This window comes from Apteryx mantelli, chromosome 13, assembly GCF_036417845.1.
Source record: "Apteryx mantelli isolate bAptMan1 chromosome 13, bAptMan1.hap1, whole genome shotgun sequence".
Taxonomy (NCBI): Eukaryota; Metazoa; Chordata; class Aves; order Apterygiformes; family Apterygidae; genus Apteryx; species Apteryx mantelli.
In genome coordinates, this window is record NC_089990.1 from 7,521,563 (window position 1) to 7,547,565 (window position 26,003).

At 43.1% G+C, this 26,003-nt stretch overlaps 1 protein-coding gene across 1 annotated transcript in view; it reads right to left on the bottom strand.

Moving 5' to 3' along the window:
- Nucleotides 1-325: 325 nt before the first annotated feature.
- The window catches only part of MCF2 (MCF.2 cell line derived transforming sequence), a 61,596-nt gene continuing 35,918 nt past the window's right edge, over nt 326-26,003 (bottom strand). The window contains exons 12-30 of the mRNA XM_067303885.1: nt 25,419-25,610; nt 25,098-25,269; nt 21,630-21,718; nt 20,985-21,073; nt 20,656-20,722; nt 18,830-18,945; nt 18,659-18,728; nt 18,180-18,272; nt 17,752-17,844; nt 16,632-16,757; nt 15,550-15,771; nt 11,499-11,591; nt 10,401-10,479; nt 9,804-9,867; nt 9,469-9,575; nt 9,272-9,384; nt 8,807-8,919; nt 7,193-7,293; nt 326-2,217 (exon numbers count right to left, since the gene is read on the bottom strand). Coding sequence (XP_067159986.1) covers nt 2,177-2,217; nt 7,193-7,293; nt 8,807-8,919; nt 9,272-9,384; nt 9,469-9,575; nt 9,804-9,867; nt 10,401-10,479; nt 11,499-11,591; nt 15,550-15,771; nt 16,632-16,757; nt 17,752-17,844; nt 18,180-18,272; nt 18,659-18,728; nt 18,830-18,945; nt 20,656-20,722; nt 20,985-21,073; nt 21,630-21,718; nt 25,098-25,269; nt 25,419-25,610 — 2,040 coding nt within the window. The 3' untranslated portion in view covers nt 326-2,176. The remainder of the gene's footprint in view (nt 2,218-7,192; nt 7,294-8,806; nt 8,920-9,271; nt 9,385-9,468; nt 9,576-9,803; nt 9,868-10,400; nt 10,480-11,498; nt 11,592-15,549; nt 15,772-16,631; nt 16,758-17,751; nt 17,845-18,179; nt 18,273-18,658; nt 18,729-18,829; nt 18,946-20,655; nt 20,723-20,984; nt 21,074-21,629; nt 21,719-25,097; nt 25,270-25,418; nt 25,611-26,003) is intronic.

The window sequence follows — 26,003 nt, forward strand, 5'->3', positions numbered from 1 at the left end:
CGCTCCCGGCCTCGCAGCGGAGGAGAGCAGAGCAGCGGAGGGCGATGCGTCCCGTGGGCGCTCCCGCCCGCGGCAGGGAGACGCGGGACCAGCCCCACGGCTGAGCCTCCTCCCTCGGGGCCCCGGGAATATCTGCCCCTTGGAGCAGAAGGCGCGGGATGCCCCAGCGACCACAGCAAGGTGCAGCGTGCTCAAAGCCAACCCAACCACCCGAGCAAAGTTTTTTGGAACTATCGCGGCGATGTCTTTGGACAGAATTGCATAGTCTCACGCGGATTTATTTAACAACTTTTTAATCTTTAAATATAGATTTAACACAATTTTTTTTACAGGTACATATACAATAGAGTTCATTTAAACTTGCAGTCAGAGAAAATTCTCCACTGTAATTTATAATACCATGTACATGAAGAGCCTAGTTGGACAGCATACTTAAGGTAAAGTAACATGGAGTGTGCAAAGTTTCAAATGTTAAAAATCTAAGACTGTACATTCAGATTTGCAGAACCAACCCATCTCATAAATTAATAAAAGCTTAGATTTAAAACCATGGAAGACAAAAAAGATTAAAACCATCTTAATATGCAACGTGTGCTATGTTTGAGACAAATATTTACATTTGTACCTCAAAATGTGTACTGTTACCACAGGAATTGTTGCCACTATAAACAGCCCCAAAGTAACAGAAGAGAATCCTATTTTTCCACCTAGCAAATGCACCGTGACCAATTTTAAAACAGACGGAAATATACTTCAGTGACTTAAAACCTTTCTGGTATGATCTCCAGTGACTGAACCATACTGGGAGCTTTCCAGGACGCGCAGCGATGCTCGGTTCAAACTCAGCCGGTCACGTTGCTGACGATGCAGGAGGGTTGCCCACGGTCCTGACCGCCCGCGCTGGGGAAATGCCCGCAGCTGCAGGGCAGCGTGGCAGGCAACCTACCAGGCCACGACAGCCATGACGTAGTTTGACAATTCCTCTGTACAAAAATGGTTACCCCCCCAAAAAAAACCTTCAGTATGTTTTAATGTAACAACCTGGTACTCCAACTAAGAATTCATGGGTCACAAATCAAAGTCAGATCATAAAGGTCCCCCGTTCGTCCAGAGTAGAAAACATTTCATTTAGACGGGACAGAGCAAATTCACTACCGCATGCATACTATTAACCCTGTTTTCAACACAGTCAGATGCTCTTTGTACACATCTGTTTAGAAGTCAAACCACCTGTACCTATGTACTACAAAAGCAAAGCTAGACAAAGAAACACAAAATTAAATTATGAATGTTCAATAGTCTTTTTCTTCCTCAAAAATTCAATAGATACATTATCATTAAAGATGCTGAAAAGTACAGTCCTATCAAGAACATCCTTAGTGCAAACATGGACATTTAACTTCAATTTATGGCACATGTTCCAAAAGTACATACATTTAATGTAAACTTCAACACTTGCTAGATACAGGTTGTAGCCTTGGAACACTTTGGGACCCTAAAGTGATTCGCGACAACCCTGAGTTGTCAGTTTGACCTGATCCAAACCTCACTGAAATCAATGGGACTGACTGCAGTGGGCTGGAATCAGACCCTAAGTGCAAAAAGAGGATCTTCAGCGGTATTGCATCTTCACATGTGAGTCAGCCAGATGATGCTCTTACAGAACATTACATTCACACAGCTGAAGTAGATTTTTAAGAAAAATCCATCCATAAAATCAATTAAGCAGGACATACAGTTTCTTTGTTTTTTTTGGCTTACCAAAACTCAACTCTTATTTGCAATCAACTTCAACAGTTGTCAGCTAATAAGTAGGTAAAGCCTTCAACCTGCAGAGGAAATTTCAAGCATCTAAACAAAGTGTCAGGAAACTGTAGTGTACTTCGCTGATGGGAACGTGATGGATGTCATGGAAAAACAGCAGGTAAAAATAATAAAATACTGTACTTTCCATAAGGGAAAAAGAAAAAAAAGAAAGAGCAGAGGATGGCTTCCTTTATGACTATGAGAAGCTGCTCAGGACCCCGGTCCCGTTGAGTGCAGATGAAGCTGTGGAGTTCTGTGAATGTGATGAATAGTACAGGACAACTCCAACTATTGTGCTATTTCTCTGTAACACTTAGTTGAAAGCTTCCAAAGAGCATCGAAAATAGGATGCTACCGGTTCACCCTTAATTCAAGGGGAACTAAACTTTCTTGTGTTACACAGGGCAGCATCTATAAAGTAATGAAGAATGATGTTAATATTAAAGCATCTCATTCCAAGACACACATTGTTCCCTGTAATCATGTAACATTTGTACAACATAAAAAAAGTGCACTCCCGTGGTTCCTCACAAAGCTGAACTCCCATTAGCTTCAGCGAGAGCCTTGCCTAAAGGAGGACCACGAGGTTTGACACATTTCCATAATCTATCACTTGATTATCACAATGCAGCCAGTTGGTATCGTCCCTAGACTATTTTGTCAGGCTCAAAATGTTTTTTATGGACAGTTACAAAATAGCTGTTCTACGAAGCTGACTGGCGGCTCAGGTTGTAAAAATCGACCCTGCTTTATGTTTCAAAGGCAAAAAATCTACATTACCTTTAATGGCCCCTGCATAATAATTCTGCTCGCACAAATATGAAAGCCTGTTGCTGCAATCGTTAAAGTGCATGAGTAATAGTGCAAAGAGCTGTGCTACATCTGCAAAACTACAAGTGGCATTTTAAACAGAATTTATAAAAACTTGCATGTTTCAGCTAACATGCTCATGCCAGCCTGCGAGAGCTCCGGAGTCCAAGCGACATGCTCTACTCCTACCAGGCAAATTCAAACCAGGTGGCCCAGGCTGCCACGCAAAGGTTGCCTCAAGCTCACAGTAGTCAAGAAGATGATCCCCAATGGGACTGATAAGCTGCGCGTTTAGATCAGCAACACGCACCCTAGTCTGTGACGATGCACCGCACGGCACCGGTGGCCAGCAGGACCAGACAACATGCAAGCTCAGTTCTCCAGGAACTACTGGACGGGAGAGCGCTTTGCTCCATGTTATTGCATGCAGAGTGCTCACACTCATCCCGAAGGCTTGGAAGAGATAAGTCACCAAGTGGGGTCTTAAACAAGATTAGGATCGGGCCTGGCGGTAGGAAGGAGGAGCAGGAACCTGCGGCCTGACCAGCAGCAGGGTCGCAGCTGCCTGCATCCTTGGCCAAACAAGCGGGTGCGTGCGTCCGCCCTGGCCGGGAGCCTCCTGGACGTGGCTCTGAGCACTCCTCAGGTCTGGGGCTCAAATAAAATTCTGCCATAAAACTCTCCTGCTGCTTAAAAGGATGCAAAATTTGTAGCAATACTGCATTAACTTATATAATCTAATAAGTAGAGGCATTCAATACTGTTTCCATTTTTCATCTGAATCCCTTTTTTATTCAAGTTACTCTATTTCACGCACACGGGCTCCCTCTAAAAGAAATGAGTTTCATGCAACCTTCGCCCAGCAAGTGGAAATCTGAAACTTGCCCTTCTCTCCGCCTGGCTTTTAAAGGTCAGGCAAAAAAGGATGAAAACGTATTGGCCTCATTTTGCTCAGAAGTGAAATTTCTGGAGTGAACAAAATTTTTCCTTTTCCCTCTAATTGTTTACCACTTCTAAGCAAACAGAGGAGAAGAGAAAGAGCTTGAGCTCAGTTTGAGGGGAGGCTGTGCTGTGTCCTGGCGCAAGCACTGTGTCTCTGAAGTGAGAAAAAGTCAGGTGTCTGCTTCGATGGCACAGCAAGGGCCGCGTTTCTGCCATCCCAGTTCTCAGCTTGTGATGACCTGGGTGCTACGTTATGGCTGAGAGAGGCCGTGGCTTTTCCTGCCCTCACAGAGGCGCTGCCGGTTCTGTACATCACATGTGCATGATCTTTGGCGTATTAGCAACCAGGGGACTTGCAGAAATATTTTGGTTCTTGCCCCACTGTGGAAGAGGAGCTTGGATCGTAATGCTGCAACCCTAACCTTCCTAGAGACGTGCTTCTTACACAGGCAGCTATTCCTTGTTAATTCATTAAAAAGTCAAGCCAGCTGACTGGCAGCCACCTGACTGCTTTAGCAAGGGCATCGTAAACCAGCAACACATGGTTAAATCTTGGCAGTAGCTCTCTTCTGAACATTGCTTTTTCTCATTGTTCTTGCCAAACCTGTTTCATTTTGAGCTTTGCACGTTCTGCCCTGCGATACAGAACAATTTCTATGGCACACAAATTAGAAAATCCACCATGGATTTCCACAGGAGGTAGAATGAATCCATTAGGAAGAAAGAAGCAAGGATCAATCTCAGAAATTATAGCCAGCGTAGGGAAATCTAGCACACCAGAGGGTTGTTTTTCAAAAATGGTGCTTTTCAAAATGACCTCCAAGCCAGTCATTTTTCCCCCAAATACCTCCTGGCTTATATCCAGGCCAAGATTTATATAAGGTTTAATAAGGATTTTCCCCCCATCTCTGGATTGGAAGACTAGGACCAAAATACTTGCTTTATAAACATATACAAGGCATGGCCAATAGTAGCCACTCATCTCTAAGGCAAGCTACCTATGCAACCAGGCAAGTAAAGTAAGAAAAATCATCTACATTCTCAGGACTCCTTTGGATGTTGCAAGTGTGTTTTGCACACAGGCTCTCCCTTGGCAAGCTTGGTGGGGGACAGCATATTTGCAAAGCTGGTACTGGTAGTGCGGTGAGATATTCACCAAGAACGTATCTGGTAACTTAAAATCGGCCGAATAAAAATCCCTACAACTTACTATGCATTATACTGGCCCAACATAGGAACAACCAGCAGGTGGGGAGAGGAATAGCTTGTAAGGCTGAAGAAAGTAGCCACCCTGAGGTGGAAGGTTTTTGCTGGAGCCACACTTTAAATCTAAGAAAAAACGTGAAGGCAAGGGAACCATTTCATCCATTCAGTTATAAGTGCTCCTGGGCACAAAGGCTTTGCACTGAAATAATAAATTCCCAGATTTTTCTGAGTTCTGGTTGTGAAATTCTGTGATTGCAGACACATTTTAAATTCTTTATGAGGACCTGGGCCAAGCAGTAAAACAGCCCCCATGAAGGGCCGGTTCTGTGTCTCACCCAGCTCTGAAAAATGACTTCCGCAGCCTCTAAGCTCTTGGTAACCCCCATCAAATTTATCAAGTTGACCCTGCTTGCATGCAAAACAGTGTTTCCACACAGGCAGCTGTGAATATCTGAGGGTTAGTGGTGCTCCTGCCTGCCCCTACATCGCTATCCCGGGTTTGGCTGCCGAATTCTGTCACTGCTATTTCAGGACTGGCCTGTCCTTGCACAGAATGAAACTGGGCAGAGGTATTTCTTGCAGCCCTGGAACAAGAGCCCCATCTTCTGAAGCAGCAGAACCCCAAGCACGATCCAGACCACTTCCCCAGAGCAGCTGGTGCTATAAAATCAACTGCGGTATAAAAATGACCAATGCACAGAGGAAAGAGTTGCTGAATACAAAGGTCCTGTTTGAAAACTGGTTTTCAGAGTGCGAGTGCCTTCTGGCTATAAAGACACATCACTGAAAAAGCTCTAGGAATGGGTAAAACCAAACTGGTAAGAAAACATCCTACATCACCCTACAATATTGCCTAAAGTGCACGTAAAATTAGAAATTCCATATGTAATCAGCAATAGAGAAAAAGAACAGAGATAATCTTAGGAGGGAAAATAAAGGCTCAGTGCTGCTACTAGACCCTGGCAACGCAACTGCAAAGCATCTGGGCAGTAGCGTGAGACTTCCAGGAGGAGCTTTCTGCATTTTTCCCTTGGGAAGTTCTTCCTAGTTTGTACTCAGTGACTTCATAAACCACCTGGAGTTGTAAGTCTCTAGGATTTGGGGCATATGACCACTGACAACGTAAATCAATGTTCAAAGTTTACCTGCACCCTGTTTTTAGGATGCGTTTACGGCTGGAGACACTTCTGGCACAGGCTGCGGTCCAGCACACACAGAGATCCGACTGCCGGACTTTCTGACAAAACCAACGCATTGCACCCCAAGGTTTGAACGCATCAAAGTGAATCCTCTCAACTGCATTTAGCTGCTGTTGGACCACTGTAAGCTATCCCAGAGGTAAAATCGGAAAACCTCAAATCTGTACAATTTGACTGTCCTGCAACAAAGGGAATAAAAACTACCTCTGCAAACAGCAATGATTTTACTGAAAAATACTGAAAAAATATCAATGTTTTGTGATAAGAGCTCACTGGAATTTTAAGCCTTTGACAAAATTAATCAAAACAGCAGATTCTGACAAAATGAAAATATTTAAAAGGAAATCTACTGGCAAAATTTTTGTTCACATTTCCATAATTGGTGGATTCTTCTTTTTTTTTTAAATGGACTAAACCTAGTGGTTTTTCTCTGTTTTTCTGAGTTGCCCCAACTGCAGCCCTCAGTCTCCTGTTCCCAGTGGATGGCATGGCGATGAGGCAATACATGGAGCGGTGATACCAAACACACGGCAAGGGTAACAAGCTGCTCTTAAGGCATTTTCTTGTGTCATCTGTTACGCTTCTCAATCTACTTCTATCTACATTTATATGTAGAAAATGAGAAATATGATTTTTGAGGCTAGAAGCCTTTCAATGAAGCCTGGTAAACTGTTTATATTTATTCTAATGATAGATTAATAAATAGGCCTGCAGTAGTCAGCAATGAGTGCAAGAGTGAGGCTGGGCACAGGGGCAAATGGGCTAGACCCAAAGGCCGGGCGCAGAAATGGAAGTATTGCCTTTAGAGGGCTTTGGACCAGGCCTCGGTGTCTTCGGCAGCATGAGCAGATTTTGCCTAAGTACTTTTTATTCACACGGGGTTGAACTACGGCAGCGAGCAGGCAAAACAGTCACAGGAATCCCTGATCACAGACTCCATCTCTTCTCCCAGATCTTGTACCCAGTGCTCTTGCAATAAGATCTACATTATTAAATACTCATTTTTAATTTACTAACGGCTAAAGTAACAGGAAAGTCTTAGGGTGTTAACAACAAAAAAAAAGCAGTAGCTTAATTTACTACTTTTGCAGGCTTTTTGGAGTAACGGCTGTCTTTTTTACTGCTGAGGCATACGCAGCCAGATTGGTACATCAGACATAATGCAAATCATGGCTTAAGAGACCTGATTCAAGTTCTGAAATATTTCTCCTATGCATATTATATGATACCTGCAACTTTGGCATTCCGAAATCTACAGTCACCGACCACTATCTGCAGACTGTGGACAGGAACCCAGCCTTCTTTTCTTCTGTTTAGGTTTTTCACCAACCTTTGAATGACAATGGTATTAGTAAAAAACAAACAAACAAACAAAAAACCCAGGCACACACAAACCAAACCAACCAACCCACGAGTAGTTTTCTATCAGCAGCAGGCACACCCTACACAATTGTGTGACCGACAATTTGTTCAAATCAGGGAAGCATTTTAATAAGAGCTATGCATGCATTTAAGTATTCCTCCCACCTAAATTTCGGCACCTAATTAAGATCCTTACATTAGGAGCACAGTTGCCTCAGGCCCCTGTCTAGTCAATGGAGAGGAACAGGACTCTCCAGAGGATGAGTTATCCTGCCTGAGATCTACAGGGCTCTCAAGAGGTGCCCGTTTTTCTCCATTGGCTTTACGCAGAGTGCTGCATACCTAGTGTGCTGCTGCATACCTAGGCTCAGGTGGGATGAATCTAGCCAGGGCGCTGCAAGTAAACCCAAGCCAAGATTTAGGCAGCTGGAAATACTCATGCTCATAAATGACATGCCTCAAACAGTCTCCCTCGTGCAGTGAAGTCTGCGCTAACAAAAAAGTTGGGTATGAGAAATTTGTGCCTGGCACTGGCCAAAACTGGCAAGAGAGGTGGTGAGCAGTCAGCAAAACTGCGACACTATCTATTGCTTTTGCTACCGACAGGCAGAATTTCCCTCAAAGCGCAAGGAACGCAGACATTGGCCAGGAACCGCTCACGGGGCATTTTGTGTCTACACATTTATGGGCTGGTCACTGTGCAACTCTCACTCAGGTAACTGATAATATCACCCTTCCCCCGGGCCATATCCAGAATAAGGCATTAGCAGGCTGCACTCTCCCGTACAGAGACCCCAGGGAGAGCTTTCGGGACTGAGGGACGAGAGCTGCTCAGAAACCAACCTGGAAAGGAAAGGCAGCCAAAACCCTTTGCCAAATCCCTGCAAGAATCAGGAGGGCCTGCTGCCCTCCGACACGACGGGACTAATGGCCCAACACGCACAGTATCAGGTACGGTCATTTCCCAGGCAACATTCCCAGCTGCAAGGCGGGAACCAGCTGTGAGCACTTATCTTGCAAGCCACAGCTTTAAATACAACTGACTAAACGATGGTCTGTAGCCATTAATTAGTTAACACTTGTACAGCCATTTGAGGGAGGAAAATGTCCACAATTACTCACTATTACTATTAATAAGTGCAGAGGAACAAAGCCAAGAGCTGAGCTGGGGAAGACAAAAAACGGACAAAGGCAAAGAGCTCTCGCACGAACCAACACTTAAAGTGGGAAGAGCATTACAAGGGGGGGCTGTGAAGGTGTTAATATAACACGGTTCACCCAGACGCCACTGGTAAAGGAAGTCCAAGGCCAAACCAGTGCGTATGGCCCCTAGCCTTATTAAGGGAGTGAATTCTCTGGCTTTCTGGAACAGTCTAAAACTGAATCAAAAGCTGCAACGAGTGTATCACGAGGCAAGTGAGACTGTACGACATTACTTTGCAGGTTCTCGGGGTAAGGCAAAGTAATCCTAAAATACCTACCACTGTCCTTCACCATCTTCGTGTAAAAGCTGAATTTCATCCCCGTTTTTCACCAGCAGGTCCTCTGATCCTCTCCTCTTGCAGTCTGCAAGGGCTTTATATTTTCCTGGAGACTGTGATAGTAACAAAAAAAAGTCTTATTTAGTTACATTTTGTATCAAGGAATAGTTACATTTTGTATCAAGGAATAGTTACATTTTGTATCAAGGAACTGTTATTTCTGACTGCCACAGGGAATGTGATAAAGCCCTATCAGCACCCTTAATTAAAATTATTTCAAGAAACTGTGGAAAACGCATCTCCTCATTCCCCAAATTGAGATACAGAAAATCTGTGAAACACGTGCAAAACATATCCCTTATCCAGACAACGGACAGGCCAAGGCAAGGCTTAACAAAACATGAAGACCAAAAATGGCACCACCTAGTGCTTTTAGACTGCTGCATTTTTGTACATCTCACTAACCAGCTGGCTCCCATCCTCCTCCTCCGTGTCCGAGCAGTTGGAAAGATACTGGTTCCCGGACCATTCCTCCAGCCCTTCACAGATTTCCAGCGACTGCGACATTCCTGGCCAGCCTGCAAGACAGGGCGCTGCTCAGGCTCCGGGTACCCGGCATCCCCGGGGAAGCGTCCCGCAGGGAGGCATCCCCACGGCCTTACTTCTGCTGGGCTTGTTCTGCGGCGACACGGGAACGCTCTCCAGCAGGATGGGACTGGTACGTTCGGAGTCGTTTTCTTCCGAGCTTATGGAGGCTCTCTGCTGCTTCCTGGAAGATTTAAAAAAAAGAAATCAATCTTAGTTTTGCTTTTCAGATAAAAACAAAGCCTGCGAGTTTTTGTAAAATAGAATCAGAAATGATAACGGTAGTCTTCACTATATATTTCAGAGGGAATAGCGCCAGCCCAGCCTGCCCCAGCACGGGGCCAGGACGCGGCCAGAAAGCGTGGAGGGCACAGGAGAGCCCCGTCCGCCCTGCCCGGCTCGCGGGACTTACCCATCGCTCAGCTGCGAGGATAGGGGCAGCTGGTCCGCGCACGAGCTCGGCTGCTGCTTCTCAACTGCGGGTAGGTTGAAAATCAGTTTAACATCACTTGTTTATTGGTAGCTGTCACGCTTGAAGCATTATGTTAAAAGTCAGACTTTTTGTACAACTCTTGTCCTTTTTATTCAGAGAAAAACAGACCTAGGGTCTGTTGCAAAGCACCAACTTAGTGATGATTAAGATGGTACGTTAGCACAAATCCAATAGGAAGCATGCCACTAAAGTTCACAGGACCATAATATGCTTAAAATGAGGCATCTGCTATGCATCTTGTTGAATTAAGACTATGAGAACAAATATGAAATAACCCACAAGATACTGACAAAAGAATGTACTTCTGTAATGCATTTTCACGGGAGCACCCGGCCGTTACAACGCTAAGTTATGTTATTTCCCTGCAACGTAAGACCTCACTCCAGTATTCTGCTACGAGGCTGCTTCTGAAAATCAATTCTCTAGTGAGAACTAGTGGATGTGAAGATTAGCCATGGGAAAATAGGAAAGGCTCTGTTGTAGAGCAACTGCCACAGTGAAATTGGTTGAATGTACCTTTTATAAGCTCCTGTTGCTTGAACAAAATTTTTCTTATTTCATTTAACCATGCCATCTTCAGATCTACTGTTTGGGCCTGGAAGAGGAAAAAAATTGTCTGAATTTTGAATCATGAATCACCCATTACAATACAGGAATAAAATCTTAACTTTTCTACACTGTAATTACCTGAAATCCCCTTTCATCCAAACCCATCAATGACTCGTATATTTAAAACATTCTTGATTTTTTTTGAAAATTGATGATCCCCACTACATGTAGGCAACACAGGTTGTGCTGTAAGTGGAGACATCGCCTCAGTGCAGGGAGTGCAGTCATAAGCACACATGTGCATGTGTCTCATCCCTTCTTACAAAATATCCACAGGCCCCAATCTGCCTTTTGAATATATGTGTATACTCTGCTACCTAAATCTGCTGTAAGAATTTGTCTACTGTGTTTTAACATGGAGAAAAAAAATCAACAGAAGTCTAATCCAAAAATCATCAAACAACATGTCCACAATGGGTTTTCCTGTGAACGCCAATCAGGCAAACATTTCATCTTCACAAATTTCTATTCAAAACATCACAAAAGAAAAAAAAATCAAGAAGAAATCAGGTCAGTCAAGCAACTATTTTGTAGATGAGCTGAAAGATTTGGAAATTGCACCGCGGAGGCTAAGCCTCTGCTGTGGGAGCACTTCTGACAGCGAATTGTAGCAGAGCACATGTGGCTTGTGGTCATTAAAGCACAAGGCCCATTTCCCCGCTCAGTTCATGTAAGCTATTAAGCACAAAATCTTTCTTTCAGCTACTGCTTTATGTGAGATTTCACCTGGAATAAAAAGACTCTTGTTTCCAAGTAGCTATCTTGTCTCTACCTCAAAATGACTTTTTCAGTTACGGACTGGACACCAAGGACCAGCCACAGGGATAGCTCTGTAACCACAGACACGGGCAAAGAGAGGGAAGAAATCCACACTGAAAGTCTGACAATCTTCAAACCCCCCAAACCCAACAGGAGACATTAAGGTTAAACTTGATGTGAGGAGCTTCAAGTTTTCCTAAACACTGTTGTGAGGATGTAAAAATATCCAGTTTTGAAGCTACAAACCTGCACAACATATACCTCTTCTCGTCCGCTATACCAGATTTCAAATTTTCGATGGTCTCCTTTCACGTTCTCAGTTATTCCAACCGCATTCATCTGCAGGGAATAAAAAATTACACATACTACAAATCTTTCCATCTTTCCCATGATCCAGACATTTTGCAACATGCTAAACAATTCTATTTTCACCCAACTGAACACATTTCATCACCAATGTTTACTTTGGTAGCAACTGGAAGTCATTATCTGACCTGTTCCCACTGATTTTTGTCCACCAGCTAGCTGTGTTAGAAAAAGCTTTCTTAAAGCAGTCAACGGACCTTTGGGGATTTTTCATTCAGGAATAAGTGGGACTAACTGAAAAGTCATTTCATACCTCTTTCAGCATGAAGTTCTTCAGATGAGGTATATGAAGCTTTATAAAACGCAACCCCCCAACCACTCATTTCAAGTTTCCAAACAACTCCAAGCGGTTATAGTGCAGCTCTGCCTTACACCAATTTGCCTGCATAATAGGTCAACTGCAGAGCTTTAGCAACGTTGTAAGCTTTACAGGAGAAAGGTGGTATAAATTAGAATAAATTCAGCGATTAGCTAAGAAAGGCCAGTCAGAAACACCAAAAGTAAGGTAAAGGAAGTGATCGGAGCTATGTAAACATCACAAGCTGTGAACTTTTCATCTCGGACTGATCTAGTTTAACCACAAGGCAGAAGTATAGGCAATTTAAGTCCAGTTCACCAATTAAGTACCAAACTTGGCTTATCTTCATGCCATATCTGAATTAATGAAGATTCATATTAGAGCTGCAGTAGTACGAGGAGAGCTCTGCTCCGAGTCCTCCGACACTGGACCGCTGCTCCCCTGAGGCTCCCATCTGGGGGCAGGACCACATCCACCTTACGGCAGAGGTTTGTCCCTAGCAAGTCAGTCAGCAGTTAGCAATCCTTAAGATTGCAGAATTTGCATATTTTAATAACTAAGGCTTCCTTCTAGTGGATTCCTGCTTACTGCACAGCACATTGTTTTTCCATACACATTACTTGTGCCACCTTATTCTTTATTTACTTGCTGAGTTCTGTGTCTCATTCTTTCTGTGAACATCTTTAAAATCCATTCGTGAAGTAGGCAGGAACTTTAGTTCAATGTCTCTTGGTCCCTGACCATCACTGTAGTTGACATATCATCTCCAGGGTTTTGAAAGAAGGGTTAATTTTTGGATACTCAGCCTGAGGCGCCATAAACCTTTCAGGAAAATCAACATGCAGACGTCAAGCTGGACATGGCTGAGCGCTCCTGTGCCTGGGTACCCGTTACTGCAGATTGCTTTTGGTAATTTGGCTGGAAGGGCCAAAGGCACAAACAGTGCAGGGCCTACACAAAGCGACCCAGCTGAATCAGCAGCTCAGGCTGTGATTAGAGACAGAGGAACTCTTCGATAACAGGAGACTTCTGACCCATCTGCTGAACATGCCATGCAATTACTGCCTCATTGAAAAATACTTTAATATCTGATATTGCTTCTTATTTAAAGCATAGTTTGCGAGTAATTTAATAAACAGATGTGTTTCAAACCAGATCTAATAACAATGGTATCATATATCATAGGATATTCAAGGGGATTGCATTAGATAAATCTAAATATATAAATAAAGCCTTGGAAAGAACATCAGCTTAATATTGCTGCGACTCTCTGTTAATAAATACATACCCAGAGCTTTTTTTCTGAAAGATTGAGATGATCTACAAATTAGACCACCTGGGCAAACTTTCTGTTCTTAGCTGCTTTTTCAAATGTTGGCACCCATTACCAGCAACTAGGAATGGCCTCAGGGAAAATGAAGCAAGTTGCTAATTAGCTTCCCTCATTTCTTCCCTGGTATAAACAGCAGAGCTCTTCTGAACTTCTGAGAAAGCACTTGCCTCCAGATTCGGAAAGGATCGTCAGTCACTAGCAATCAGTATTATCTCGCTGCTCGTTGCCTCACATCTCCCTCTCTCAACACGGTCCTCTACATTCTTGCGATCTCTCCTGAACATTAGGACTGAGATTGCAAGAAGGCAAATAAAGCCAGGGACCATTTGCTCATTCACAGTTTTATATACATCAGTTGCTGTTTAAAAATGTGCATGCTAAAATCTGCAGCATAGTCTTGGTATGAGGGCATAAAAATTTCCAAAAAATTTTAGCCTGAGCAGTATATTTCCATATTTCCTTAGAAAGCCAGATTAGGCTCCGGTCTCATTTCAGCAACAACTACAAGACTATGCTGTTGAAAGGGCAGCCTAGAAAGCACCTTATACAAATGCTGCAAATTCCAATTCCGTGCATCTCTCTTGGCATGGCCGTTTATATGGAGACTTCTGCAATACTGCCCAGACATCAAGATATTTGAAACTCTAGCCTGGATTATCTACTATGAGGATGCGAAGGAAAGTACCAGGAATAAATATATTATAAAAACATCTGTTCACTCATCTTAGTATATTTTAAAATTCTATTTCCTCCTCCTGACCAGGATTTACTATCCCTTCAGCTGTTGGTTCACTGCATTGCAGATTAAGGTGGGTTAGTTTAAAGCTCTGGGATAGCATTTGTCTGCATCACCTTCCACAGTGATAAAAGGCAAACTGATTTACTTTGCATTGCAATGGATTAGGAACATGCACCCTCGAAGTTACTGAATCTCAGGGATCTTTGCTTCTAGCTATTTTATACAGAGTGTAAAATATTATCCTGAATCTTGAAAAGGTACAGTTTTCAAACAAAGTCTTTTGTTTTTTTGTTTTTTTTTAACATACGTCCAGTTACATGGCTTCCACTGAACAGCTTGCTTTCATCCTGAAACCCTGGAAAACATTCTTGCAAATAAAAATAATTCCCTGATGCTATCATGAATCAAACAAAAGTCAACCTCCAGAATCATGATTTCACCCTCAGGGCAGCAATTCTGAAAACATATGTATCTACACGTCATCCTGCAGAATCCATGCATTCTCTAATCACCAACCTTTCAGCTTGGCAACACAAACAGCTGGAAAATGAGCCCTCCCTAGGCAAAAACAAGCACTGGCCACATTGCGTGGGTTACTAAACGCTGGATTTTCTCCTCCGAGTAGGCTTTCCCAATAGAGCCTCTGATTCTTTCAAAAGCACATATGGTAAAACAAGTACTACAAGGAAAACAACCTCTAAAGAAACAAAATCATGCTGTTTGGAAAAAAACATTTAAGTGTCTAAACATATGGCCTGGGCTTTATTTTTAATACACAATTTGTAATGTGCACTGGAGGTGAACAGTCTTATCTACTATCACCCTTGAAGACATCGTGACTACTGGTGGCACCTCTCTCCTCAGAGCCCACTGAAACCAGGGGCAGCTCTAGCATCAAGGCCTGAAGGCTCAGCCTCCAAGCACCCATTTTTGCCATTCTAACATACACCCATACTGTTTTTATTATTAATCAAGAAAAACAAGGCAGAGTACTGAGACAAAATGATCACGGTCCCCTTTAGAGAGCTTATCACACACAGTATGCCAGAAGGTCTTTTTTAGAGGAGCAGTTTGGGATTTTTACTGATAATAGTTGGCATTTATAGGCTTGGGACAGTTGTTTATATCCCTCATGTTCTGCTATAGGCAATCTTTTTTCATCTGGTAATTATATTTTTAGCTGCAATTAGAGCCTACCAAAGGAGGAGGGCAATGGGAGAGGAAGAAGAGGTTTTTTTCCACGTAGCCTCCAGCCACGCAGCTGGGAACGGGGGCTCGGGGGCAGCTGGGCTGAGTCATGGCAGATCCTGGTCCAGCCTGCCAAGGCTTCAGCAACACGAGGTGCTGCTGCGCTCCCCCAGGTGGGCTTCAGTCATGGGAGCCCTCACAGCTCATTAAAATGAGCAGCTGCTCCTTCATGGAGATGGCACTTCCTTTGGGGACATTACAGCTCTTAATAGCAGAGAACGAGTCACTGTGTCTGCTACTGTAACCTCTGGGTTCTGAAAGTTATGGATTTACGGTATGTACATGGCAATGGCTCCAACTGAGAAGTTCTTACTTTCAAAAAGTGCTTAAAACTGTAAGATGAGGTTTTATCATATCCGTCTCCATGATCCTCTCGCTTCTTGCAGAACACTAAGGCTTTCTCGTACAGGAACAGATGCCTCTGCATTGGCTTGAACCTGGCAAGATCCTTCATTTTTGTTGGACCCTTTCGGTGTCCTGTCCAAACACTGAAAGATCCTTGCATCAGTACTTTTCCTAGTTCACTCAAGTCCCCCTGGTGAGAAGATGAGAAATAAGAAAAAAAAAAGTTGTCAATTAAAATGTGACAGCACTGTCCAAACAATAAAGGGCAATGGGGCCGACCCTGTTCCAAGGCACGTCTCTCTAAGAATAGGTCTTCCTGGGAGGATCAGATGATCTTTTTGGGAGTGATGGCATGAAGCCAGGAGGGAAGCAGAGATCTAGGATGCAGGGCTACAGCTTCTCTATGTGAAGGGGTACAAGTCAGAAATTGGAAGGACTAGGAAGCTAGAGAAAAACTAGAAAAAGCTAGAACTTGCCTGGTACCTATGGGAAGTCCAAGTCTAAGGGCACCAGATAATGTATTTCAGTGGGAGAGGGCAGATGAGATTTGACCTGAAGTGAGGTCTATGAGGATGGGAAGCAAAGGACACTTCAAGGAGGCCAGGACTGGGACAAACAGCTTAGAAAGCCAACCCCCCCCCCCCCAACTTCCCCGAAGCCCTAGGAAAGACAACTACTTCAACATGCACAGATGGAAATCAGCCTCAGAGAGAGTATTTAAATTAACAAGAAATGCTATGAAGACACCCCAGGCTGAATTATAAGGTGAGCCATGAGAAAATTAAGGTGGATGATGGAAGAACGCTGTCTAGAATCACAACTTTTGGCAACTTTTGGTACCATGCAATTCTGCATGTCCTTTGGACACAAATCATTTCCAAACCCCCCAAATCAGATAGAAGACTGGTTCCCGTAAGAGCTTCTTGATCCCATTCACTTTGTAACTCTCTGTTCCGGTATAGTTTTTAGCTCATACATTCTGGGACTCTGTCCATTCCCCCAACTTCATCCGCCCTTGTACAAGGTCTCTGATTACCCAAATTTACTCACATCATATCCTGTTATTGAAATCTGATGCATAGAGTCATTGACTGACTTTAGCAAATCCAACATTGCAACAAGAGCTTCTTGAAGTTCCTGAACTCCATCGCAGCTTGTGCTGTACTTTAGCAGCTCCTGAAAATAGAAATGGAAGAGCATGTGTTTGCAGTTGAACAAAGCAGACTTTTCCATCTCGCCCAAAGTTTCCAGTGCCTACACTGTGTGAATTTCTTTTTTCTTATGTCATTGGAAAAAAGACATATTCTAAAACACAGTCAGTATTTGGTGTGGAACATATCACAAAAGCAGGTCCCATTTTTTCTGAGCTTCCTTAAAGACACTGTTGGGCTCGAGAGGGGCATCATGCTCATCTGAGCTCTTTGCACTGTGCTGTTTTTCTCCTTTGTAAGAAATGGCAAGTAAGGCTCAGGTTTTCCATTAGACACTGTTATGTCATGTATGCCTTTGAACAGGGTTTCAGCAGATGATTATCTTCAGACTGGCAGACACAAGGAAGGGATTTTATAAAATCCAGAGTGCCTTCAAGTCAGTAAACGGAAGGCGCTGTTGGGAACTATACCATTCATATAAAATAACTTTCATTTCAGGTCTCCTCTCCCCACTTACAACTTCATGGCTACTCATCCCTTGTTCCAGAAGCTGGAAACAGGAGTTCAATAACCTTCTGAAGTCACCACCCCAGCTCTCTGTAAAGTGGAAATAACAGCATTGCCCTGCCTCAGAAGGGTGACACAAGGATGCATGTGTTAAAGATTACAGACACTATAACAACCTAAGGAGAAGAAGAGATGCATCAGTACAGCATATTTCATTCATCATGCTCTTATGATCATCTCTGATTCATTTTTCTTAGAAGCGTTTCTGTCACTCTGCATCTGTGAACAAATTTGTACTGTCTTTTTCTCCATAAAAATAGCTTGCTAAAAGCCCCTTCTCCTTTTGCAGGTATGTGAATTTTCATCCTCTCTGAATGTCACTGCAGGGAGGGTCAAAATAAGCAATACGTACTCTAGTGCTTGGTTTACAGGTAACCTTTAACTGCAAAATAAAACAAAACAAAACAACAATCCCACGTCCGAATGTCCTTTCAAAGTAGCATATGACATACCTTCAAAAGTAACTGGTATTTTGTCAGGCGCTGAACTGGTTTGAGCAAATAGGAATCCAGGCCAAGTTTGTGTTCTAATTTTCTTTGGCATTCCTGGAACAAAGAATTCACATTAGGTAAGTTCTGCATTTACTATAAACAGTTATTCCAACAGTATGATTAACATGGTTTGAAAACTTCAAAGATTTCATGTAAAAATGCCCTATGGTGCCATAGCAACTTAAAAAGTTTTATAAAACCATGTAAAATAACATAATGGAAGGCTCTGCTTTAAACTCCTTGTGTGCAAGAGACTCCAGCTGCTATGTGAGTTATCCATGCAACAGTGAACAAAATACAATGTGAAAACATGGGAGCGCTGATGACTGTGTTTAGGGCAAGTGAGTGTCCCAGGATGACGCCTGCCTTGCTAGAAATACGCGGCTCACCTGGAAGAAGGTGCTTTCCGAACACTGCCGCCACAGAGACTCCGACCGGGGCTTATTCTGACAGTATTTCTCATACATCTGGAAATCCTCTCGCTGCAAGGAATGGCAGAAAGGCAAGTCTTAAACACACGTGCATGCCAACCTGCTGGGCAGCTAGATAAGGCAAACAACAAAACTGCAAATCTGGTTTTATCTCTGCTGCCAACCAAAGGACTGTAATATCTAAAAGTCAGCAAGCTTGGATAAAAAAGCCGCTGCTGACAATGAGAGGGCTGCTCGCAGCAGACTGTGGTGCAGCTGCGACTACTGCGTTCCCCCACCGGCTGCTCTCCAGGCAATGGCAATGCCTGCCTGGCTGTTGGCGTTTTGTTTCAGAAGCATCTTATTCAACTGACATAACTGAGATCTTGCAGCGTGCAAAGAATCGGGAGAAACACTGGCCTAAAGTCTGCTTTGTATGTGAAAACGAATTCACCAACCCTGTCCAGGAAACAAAATCCCACTCGCTCGGGCGCTCCCAGGCAGCCTTCCAAACTGTGCAGGAAAATTCTGTAAGAGACGGGGGAGAGACGAAAGGCAGCTGTGAGCAAGGTACTACTCGGGCATTTCATCATCGCACAAAATCAGTGCGATACGAGGGGGCATCGTACTTGTTGTGGAAGTCGTATATCTCTGGCATGTTTCCGAAGAGGATGTCCTTCCTGTTCCTCAGCACGGGAGGCATGAGGAGGACCATGGCCGGGTTATCCATTTCAGCTCTGTAGCCCTGCAGGATGCAAGAGGGGTTCATCACTCCATTTTTAGGCCTTGGGTTGGCGTTTCCTTGCAGGCAGATGAAAAGGGATGTGAACAGACTTTCGGTACAATCTATTTTGTTTTGAAGTGCAACATCCCTTTTCTTTCTTTCTTTTTTTTTTTTTGGTCCTTAAACTCCCTTCTTGCAGTTGTCGCTCCAGAGCAACGTGGTGGGGAAAGGGGCAGCCACACTCCCATGCCCTGGCAGTTAGGACTGCAAGAGCCCTCTCATATACATGATAAGGCAAAAGGACAGACAGAAGGGACCTGAATGCAGCTCTGGTCCATGGGGGAAAAAAAAGAAAAAAAAAGAAAAACTTTCCTCCTTTTAACGAGAAGCACACATGCATGGCTTCTTGCTGTGTTTATACCTTAAACGGTTACCGCTAAGAAGCACGCATGCACTAGGACGAGCACAGCTGCACACACACAGTCGCACAGAGAGGCACCATCCCCTGCAGAGCTGCTCTCCATCCACGTAGGCAAATTGCAGCCACTTACTCCTCGCTACAGGCTCGTTGCGGGAGCGGTCCCGGAGGAATACTTGTCCAGGTTAAACATATCTGCTGTTATGACTGTGGGACACATGAGTGACTACTTGTTTGCAAGGGAAATGCAGTTACAGACAATCTCGCAAGAACTGGCCTACAAGATAATTTGTTACAACCAGAGAGGGCTTGAGATCAAATACCAAAATCAATGAGCTTTTTGTCTTACACAAGACACTTTCTGAACACCAGGAGCCCTCTCTCCTTGATTCCTGCTGTCTAAGGTTTTCTGCCCTCTGTCGCTGTATCTGCCTCCTGAAATCACAGCCTTTTCAAAACGGGGGACTTTGCTAAGTAACAGGGAAGAGCTATAAGAAACCCTGCTGCACTACAAATTGTCAGGTGGAATTAGGAAATAATGCAAAGCTCCCTGCATTAAAATCACCTTCCTACACCAATGCAAAAATATTTACCTGCTGGGGTAAACCCTAGGAAAGATACAGTAAGTTCAAAGGAGTACAAAAGACCTAACTGTAAGATAGGAAAGCGCCAGAGCTCAGGACCATCTCTGTGAAGAAGATGCTAAAAAGACCATTGACAACAGCTCATGCAACCCACGATAGTCATCAAACATTGCACAAAACTGAGGCCCTTTAACATGAGTTGGAAAGGTAATCATCTATATTTAACCACTGCCCACAGTGGTTAAATAAAGTAAATAAAGTATGGGTATGTAAAACGGTAGTATGTGAATTTATAATCTGGTTTCTAAACTAAGAAACGTGCTTTATGTGTTCACGAACCTCACAGTACTAAGGCAGAATCCTTCCAAAGATAAAATACAAGCTGCTTTCTGTTGTCTTGGAAAGGTAAAAGAAACCAGGGAACATTTAAAAATACCAGCTTTTTTGTACATTTTTCACTGATAAAACCAATTATTAGTTCATTTGTGTGCAAACAGGAGGCTTCGCCCTCATTCGAGACAAAAAAACTCATCCCAACACCAACTGTTCCTGCAGATGCCTCCGAGTCAAAAATGATAGGGAGAAAATCTGAAAATTCCTGTCTATCTAGGGATCTGACAGTTGGGTAGAACTCAACCCCATCACTTTTTTGCTTAGTCTGACAGAGTGGCAGGTGCCCTTTTGTACAAGTCACTGGGGAACAGCAGCGAAGGATCCGACATCACCCACCGTCAAAACAGTGAACAGCTCCTCTACGTACACTCTCTCCGTTTCTATAAGCTCATTTATGACATGGCTGAAATAAAGAAAAAAGAGAAGTACGTAATTTTTGTATGTCTCAAAAGAAACCACAGGAAATCAGTGAGGGTAAAGAAGCCCAAAACATATGATGATCTTACATGTGATCTAATTAACAACCATCATAGAGATGAAAGAATAAGTAAAAGCACAACAGATGACACCTAGCTCCAGCTGGAGGAATACACGGACGGTGCAAGGACTGACCAAAAATAAGCGTTTCTTTGAGTACCTCTGATTTAAACAGGGTGAAAGCTTACCCTTTTAGTATATCTAAGTTGTCGTCACTGTCTGAAATAAAAGACTGCAAGGAATTCCGTTTTTCTTGATAGTCGTGCATTACTTCGATCTGGAAGAGGAAGGGGAGGTGTTAGAAAGAGCCGCAGAGAGCTCATCACCGAGGCCGGATCAGTCCAGCCCAAGCAAACACAGCAGCTCTTTGGGGAAGGATGAAATAGGCTGCCTTTTAAGAAATCCTACGTGACAGAAAACTTTAAGAGGTCATAGCATGTAATGTAGCCAAATACTCCCATCAATTACTCTGCTACATTAAAATCTGAAAATACTGATAACATAACTTATTAGCACAGACACCAGAGAACAGCTTCCAAAGGGAAATAACTGCAGATATGGAGTTCCCTTAATAGGCATCACTGCTTTGCAAAGAACAAATTCAGGGACTAACACATAGGAAACCAATACCTGTGATTTGGACAAACAATCCAAAATAGATCTCAGATACTGGACAAATCCAAACAAATCATAGGGATATGAAAGGGCAAATATTATATATATTAAAAAAAAGCACCTTCAAATCCAAAAGCTATGTTCAATCAATTTTTAGAAGGGTCTGATTTGGGATCTTAGTATATAAATGTCATTCAAATTTCACTAATAATTTTTACCTTGCGAGAATTTTGAGTTTTTCTTGATGTTTTCTTCCCAGGGAGAGAGAGATCAAATGAAAATTTCAAACTGGAATTAAAATCCACACCTTGGGTAGAAAAATAGATAATTACATAATTTATAGCTATAGTGAAAGAGACAGTTCAGAGAGAAACTACGAGGTCACCAACAAAAGTGGGATAGATTTTAGGAGTGAATAATTAGTTAGCTAATACTAGAAGCAAAATAACAAAATAAAAGGTATCTCAAATAACAATACTGAATGCCATAGTCACATGAAAGGGCATAAAGGCCATAAAGTAAAAACTAATTGGGAAGAATAAAACATCCATTAAGGGAATACTGTAATCAAAACCTAGCAAAGTCTGTAAAGCCTCTGCAAATGGTAGAGTAGTAAAACAAAATAAACTACCATAAGGAACATCACCTACTGGGATACTGGTTTAAAGTCCTTTTATGAGTGTAGGTCAGATGCTCAGCTGGTAACATAAACTGTTTCTCCCAGCACAGCCGGGATGTGGCGCTGCCACGTGGACATGGGGACTAGCACCTCCAGGCGGCTTCCTCGCATCCCCCTCCTTCTGCTAAAGTCAACCTAAAATTGTGGGCTTTTGTGTCATGGGCATCAAAGCATTTATTTTCAGATACTAGAATGGCCTGAAATATTAGAAGTGACTACATGAAATTCTCAGATAGACCAAAAATAAATAAGTTCTGATGTGCAATATTCACCTTATTTATAAATTAAAAAATGAGCCAGCAAAGAAAAAAAAATCAAGCAGATGAATCAAGTATCTTTCCATTAGGATGAAAAAAAAGGACTGCAGCACATAAGAATACAAAAGCAGCACATTAATCTAACGGCAGCTGTGTCTAGGTTAGACAAAGTTGTGAATAGTACTGATGCAGAAGAACCACCTTTTGTGAAGCAATGAGCAAAAGATGTAGGGAGAGAAACTGATGCAGAGGAATGGAAAGCAGCATGGAGAGCAGGTGCCCCATCTTCAGCATGGGCTGCTACAAGATAAAATGATTACAGGTTATTACACCAAAGAGGCTTTAAACCTCCACTTGTGAACATGCCGAATGGAGAAGGAGTGGGGAGCACCAGGGAGCGGACTGGAGCCACGCGTGGCGTGTGCCCCACCACGGCACAAGGTGAGAAGATCCAAAGGAAATTAGGATTTAGCAGTGGTCCTACTGGGAGGCTCCCACTGCGGGGAGAGGGAGCACGGATAGTAACTCAGACGAGAGACAGTCATCAGACGTAGCTCAGCGTTTTGTTGCAAGCCCCTGGGGAGGAGAAAAGCTCCCCCCGTGACCATGGAGTTACTTGACTACAGCACTCGGACTCCACCGCGGCCTCTTGTACCACCGCCACATATCTCGCTAAGTTTTATGGTTCAGGACGGGGCGGTTTTATTCTTTATTTCCCAAAAGTGGTTTCAAAATCAGAACAACGCTTATCAGACTGGCTTCAAATCCAGAGCAAACATGAAAGAAGAAGTGCCTCTCCTTAGGCAGAAAAACAAGGGGAAAAAAAAGAGAGGAAAAAAAGAAAGAAAAGAGGACGAAAGTAATGTGCCCAGAGGTGGCGCGGTTTCAGCCCATGCCATAAAACCCATACATCTCAAAGTGCTCTCAGCAGAGCCCAGCACGCGCCTTCGACACTGTACATCCCACCAGCAGGCCTACAGCAGTTTGATGTTTTCTGTCAAGCAGAGGCCTTATTAAAAAGATCTCTGGGCGTGTTGCATCCAAGGAAGAGCCTTTTGTCTTTCACCTCTGGCTGGCTATGCTCCTTTCAAGATGCTTGATCATGTCTTTCAGGAATGTGATTAACGGAGGATGCCTGCGCGTTATCAGTGAGTGAGAGTCTTTCCTAGAAAAACATGCAACCCTTAAAGCAGGTGCATCAAGTAGGTCCAGCCCATTGATGATGCTCTCACAAAAACCATCCATTTATCCCTGTTCTTTAAGTCAGTGATTCCTTCTTCAGAGTTTCCTGTTACTGGAAAGATAAAAAACTTGCAATAGGAAAAATGGGCTATATTTTAATTTTTGAGACTCAGAGCTTCCCTCCTGGTTTGAGGATGGGTTCAGAGGGCAGTGTGGTCTCGTGAACGTGGCGCTGGCCACATTCAGAAGGAAATTTGGAATTTATTTGCAGCACTGGCCTGCATCTGGAGCAGCTTAATTCCCCTCTCTGCATCTCGGTGCATTCACCTCCCTTCACTGGCTTGATTATTCACATTCATAACTCCCTGAATTGGAGCCACTTTTTAAAACTATTTGTCACCTACTACTATTCACCATAACCAATATTCACCAATTCATCATAAACATTTTTGTATTAAAGCACATCAAAACTGTTTAACTGCTTTATGCAATCAGATCACTGAATTTAATATTGCCACATAACTTAGCACATTCCTGCTTTAAAAAATATGAATGTTACTTTGAAACACTTTTAAATTCTGATATATACAGGGCTGCTAAGGATACAAGCTTTAATTTTATAATTCAAAGCTAACATGGTGCCAAATCCCATCACCGGAATCTAGGCAGAACATTCAACAACCTTGACTCAAACAGAATTTGTACCTTTATGAACATTAATTATTCCACAGTTCGGATTTATGGGAGACATTTTCAAATACTCAAAGGGAGTTAAGCAACCAACTTCTTGCTTATGTTCATGAGATTGGAGTCCTCCATTTCTCTAGGGTCCTTTGCAAATGCCAGTCTAATTTTACGTCAGTTCCAGTTTGAGACAATTAAAGAGATTGCTAATGGGAGCTTTTTGATTTAGAGAATAAGTATGCTAATAAATTCATAAATCTTGCCCTTTTGCCTGTAGTATTGATTCACCAGTTCAGCCCAGAAGGATGCTAGTGAAGCAGAACTGGAAGTATGCACTGTTTATGGCTCTCTTTTTCACTGAGCAAAAAGTGTGAATACGTATCACACAACCAGTGCCAGCCAAGCCAGCCTGAGCTGCAGAAGGTGTTTTGCAATGCATTTCTACAGAGGGAGTGGAAAAAATATTGCATTCATTTTATTTGGTCATCTTTGCCCATTCTATGTGGTTGCCTTATAAAAACAAGAAAATATATTATGAAATTTGGAAGAGCCATTATTTTGGAGTTTGGAAAAACGTGCAGCACCACCGAGAAACTTCGGGAGCCCTGCCTATGGAGCCAACACAACGGCACAGACCTATATACAAGCAGCCAGTCCATGCACTCTGCATGAGACTTCCACACCACCTTCCTCACACAGAAATGGGAAGCTAGGTACAGAAATTGAAAGGATAATAAATTAGCTCATATACATTTAATATTGTACAGCAACTCTGCATCAGCCAACAAGGTCTACCTGGTTCCTCAAAACTGGCCTTAGCCTTACTCTTCCTGGCTCAGAGCAAAATTAACATCTGAAGATACCATAAGTTTAAAATATTTTACCATGTTTGGGAGAGAATAACGGTGATTTTGATCTTGGTGGATTTTCTGGCCGAGGGGCTACTAATTGGACAGGCCGCACATGTTTATCCAACAGCTTCTTGAAGCAAGACTGGCGATTCTCAAACATGCTTCGGACATTTTCAAGCTTGACCTGCACTGACTGTATCTGGCACTGCGGAGAGCGAAAAAGATTCCTGTGATCAAATAACTACCATTATTTTGCACTTGGAGCCAAAGCAGAGAAGTGAAAAGCTGACAACACTGCAACACTGTCTGATCTTACTTTTTACTTACGTGATGAGGATTTGAGGGGTTGCTTACCTTTAATTCAGCCGTTAAGACTGACTCAAAATCATAATGCAGGGCTTGGGAATCATAGTTTAAGTAGGGCGAGGAGCTTTCGAGAAATCTTTCTATGTCCTGGAGAGCTTTCTGAGCACCTTCTTTGGACTGGCATTTATCCATCTGCTGGTTAGCGAGCAGGTAGGCACCTTCGTCACAGCACTGCAGGGCCTGATAACAGCACAGGGCAAGTACAGGGAGCGGAGACAGTGAGCGGCGCCCTGCTAAACCCGAGTACCCACGACAAATATCTGTCACACCTTCAGTTCGCATTTACCGGATCTGTATTTCGAATTCTAGTGTCGCTAAAGATCTAAGCAGCTATTGCGTTTTGATAATAAGAAGAAAGGCCGCATTTTTCTGGAGGGTGACTACATTCCTCAACATACCCAGCCAAGTTCTGCTCTTGCTTCTAGCTGGAGAAAATCAGTAATATAACTGGCAAAAAAGCAGAGTTTGGTGCATAGCTGAACCATATGATAAACAGTCCGTTATTTTATCCAATTTAGAAAGCTGAAGGGGAAAACCAGATCTTACAATGTGATGGGTGGGTTTCTTGAGATA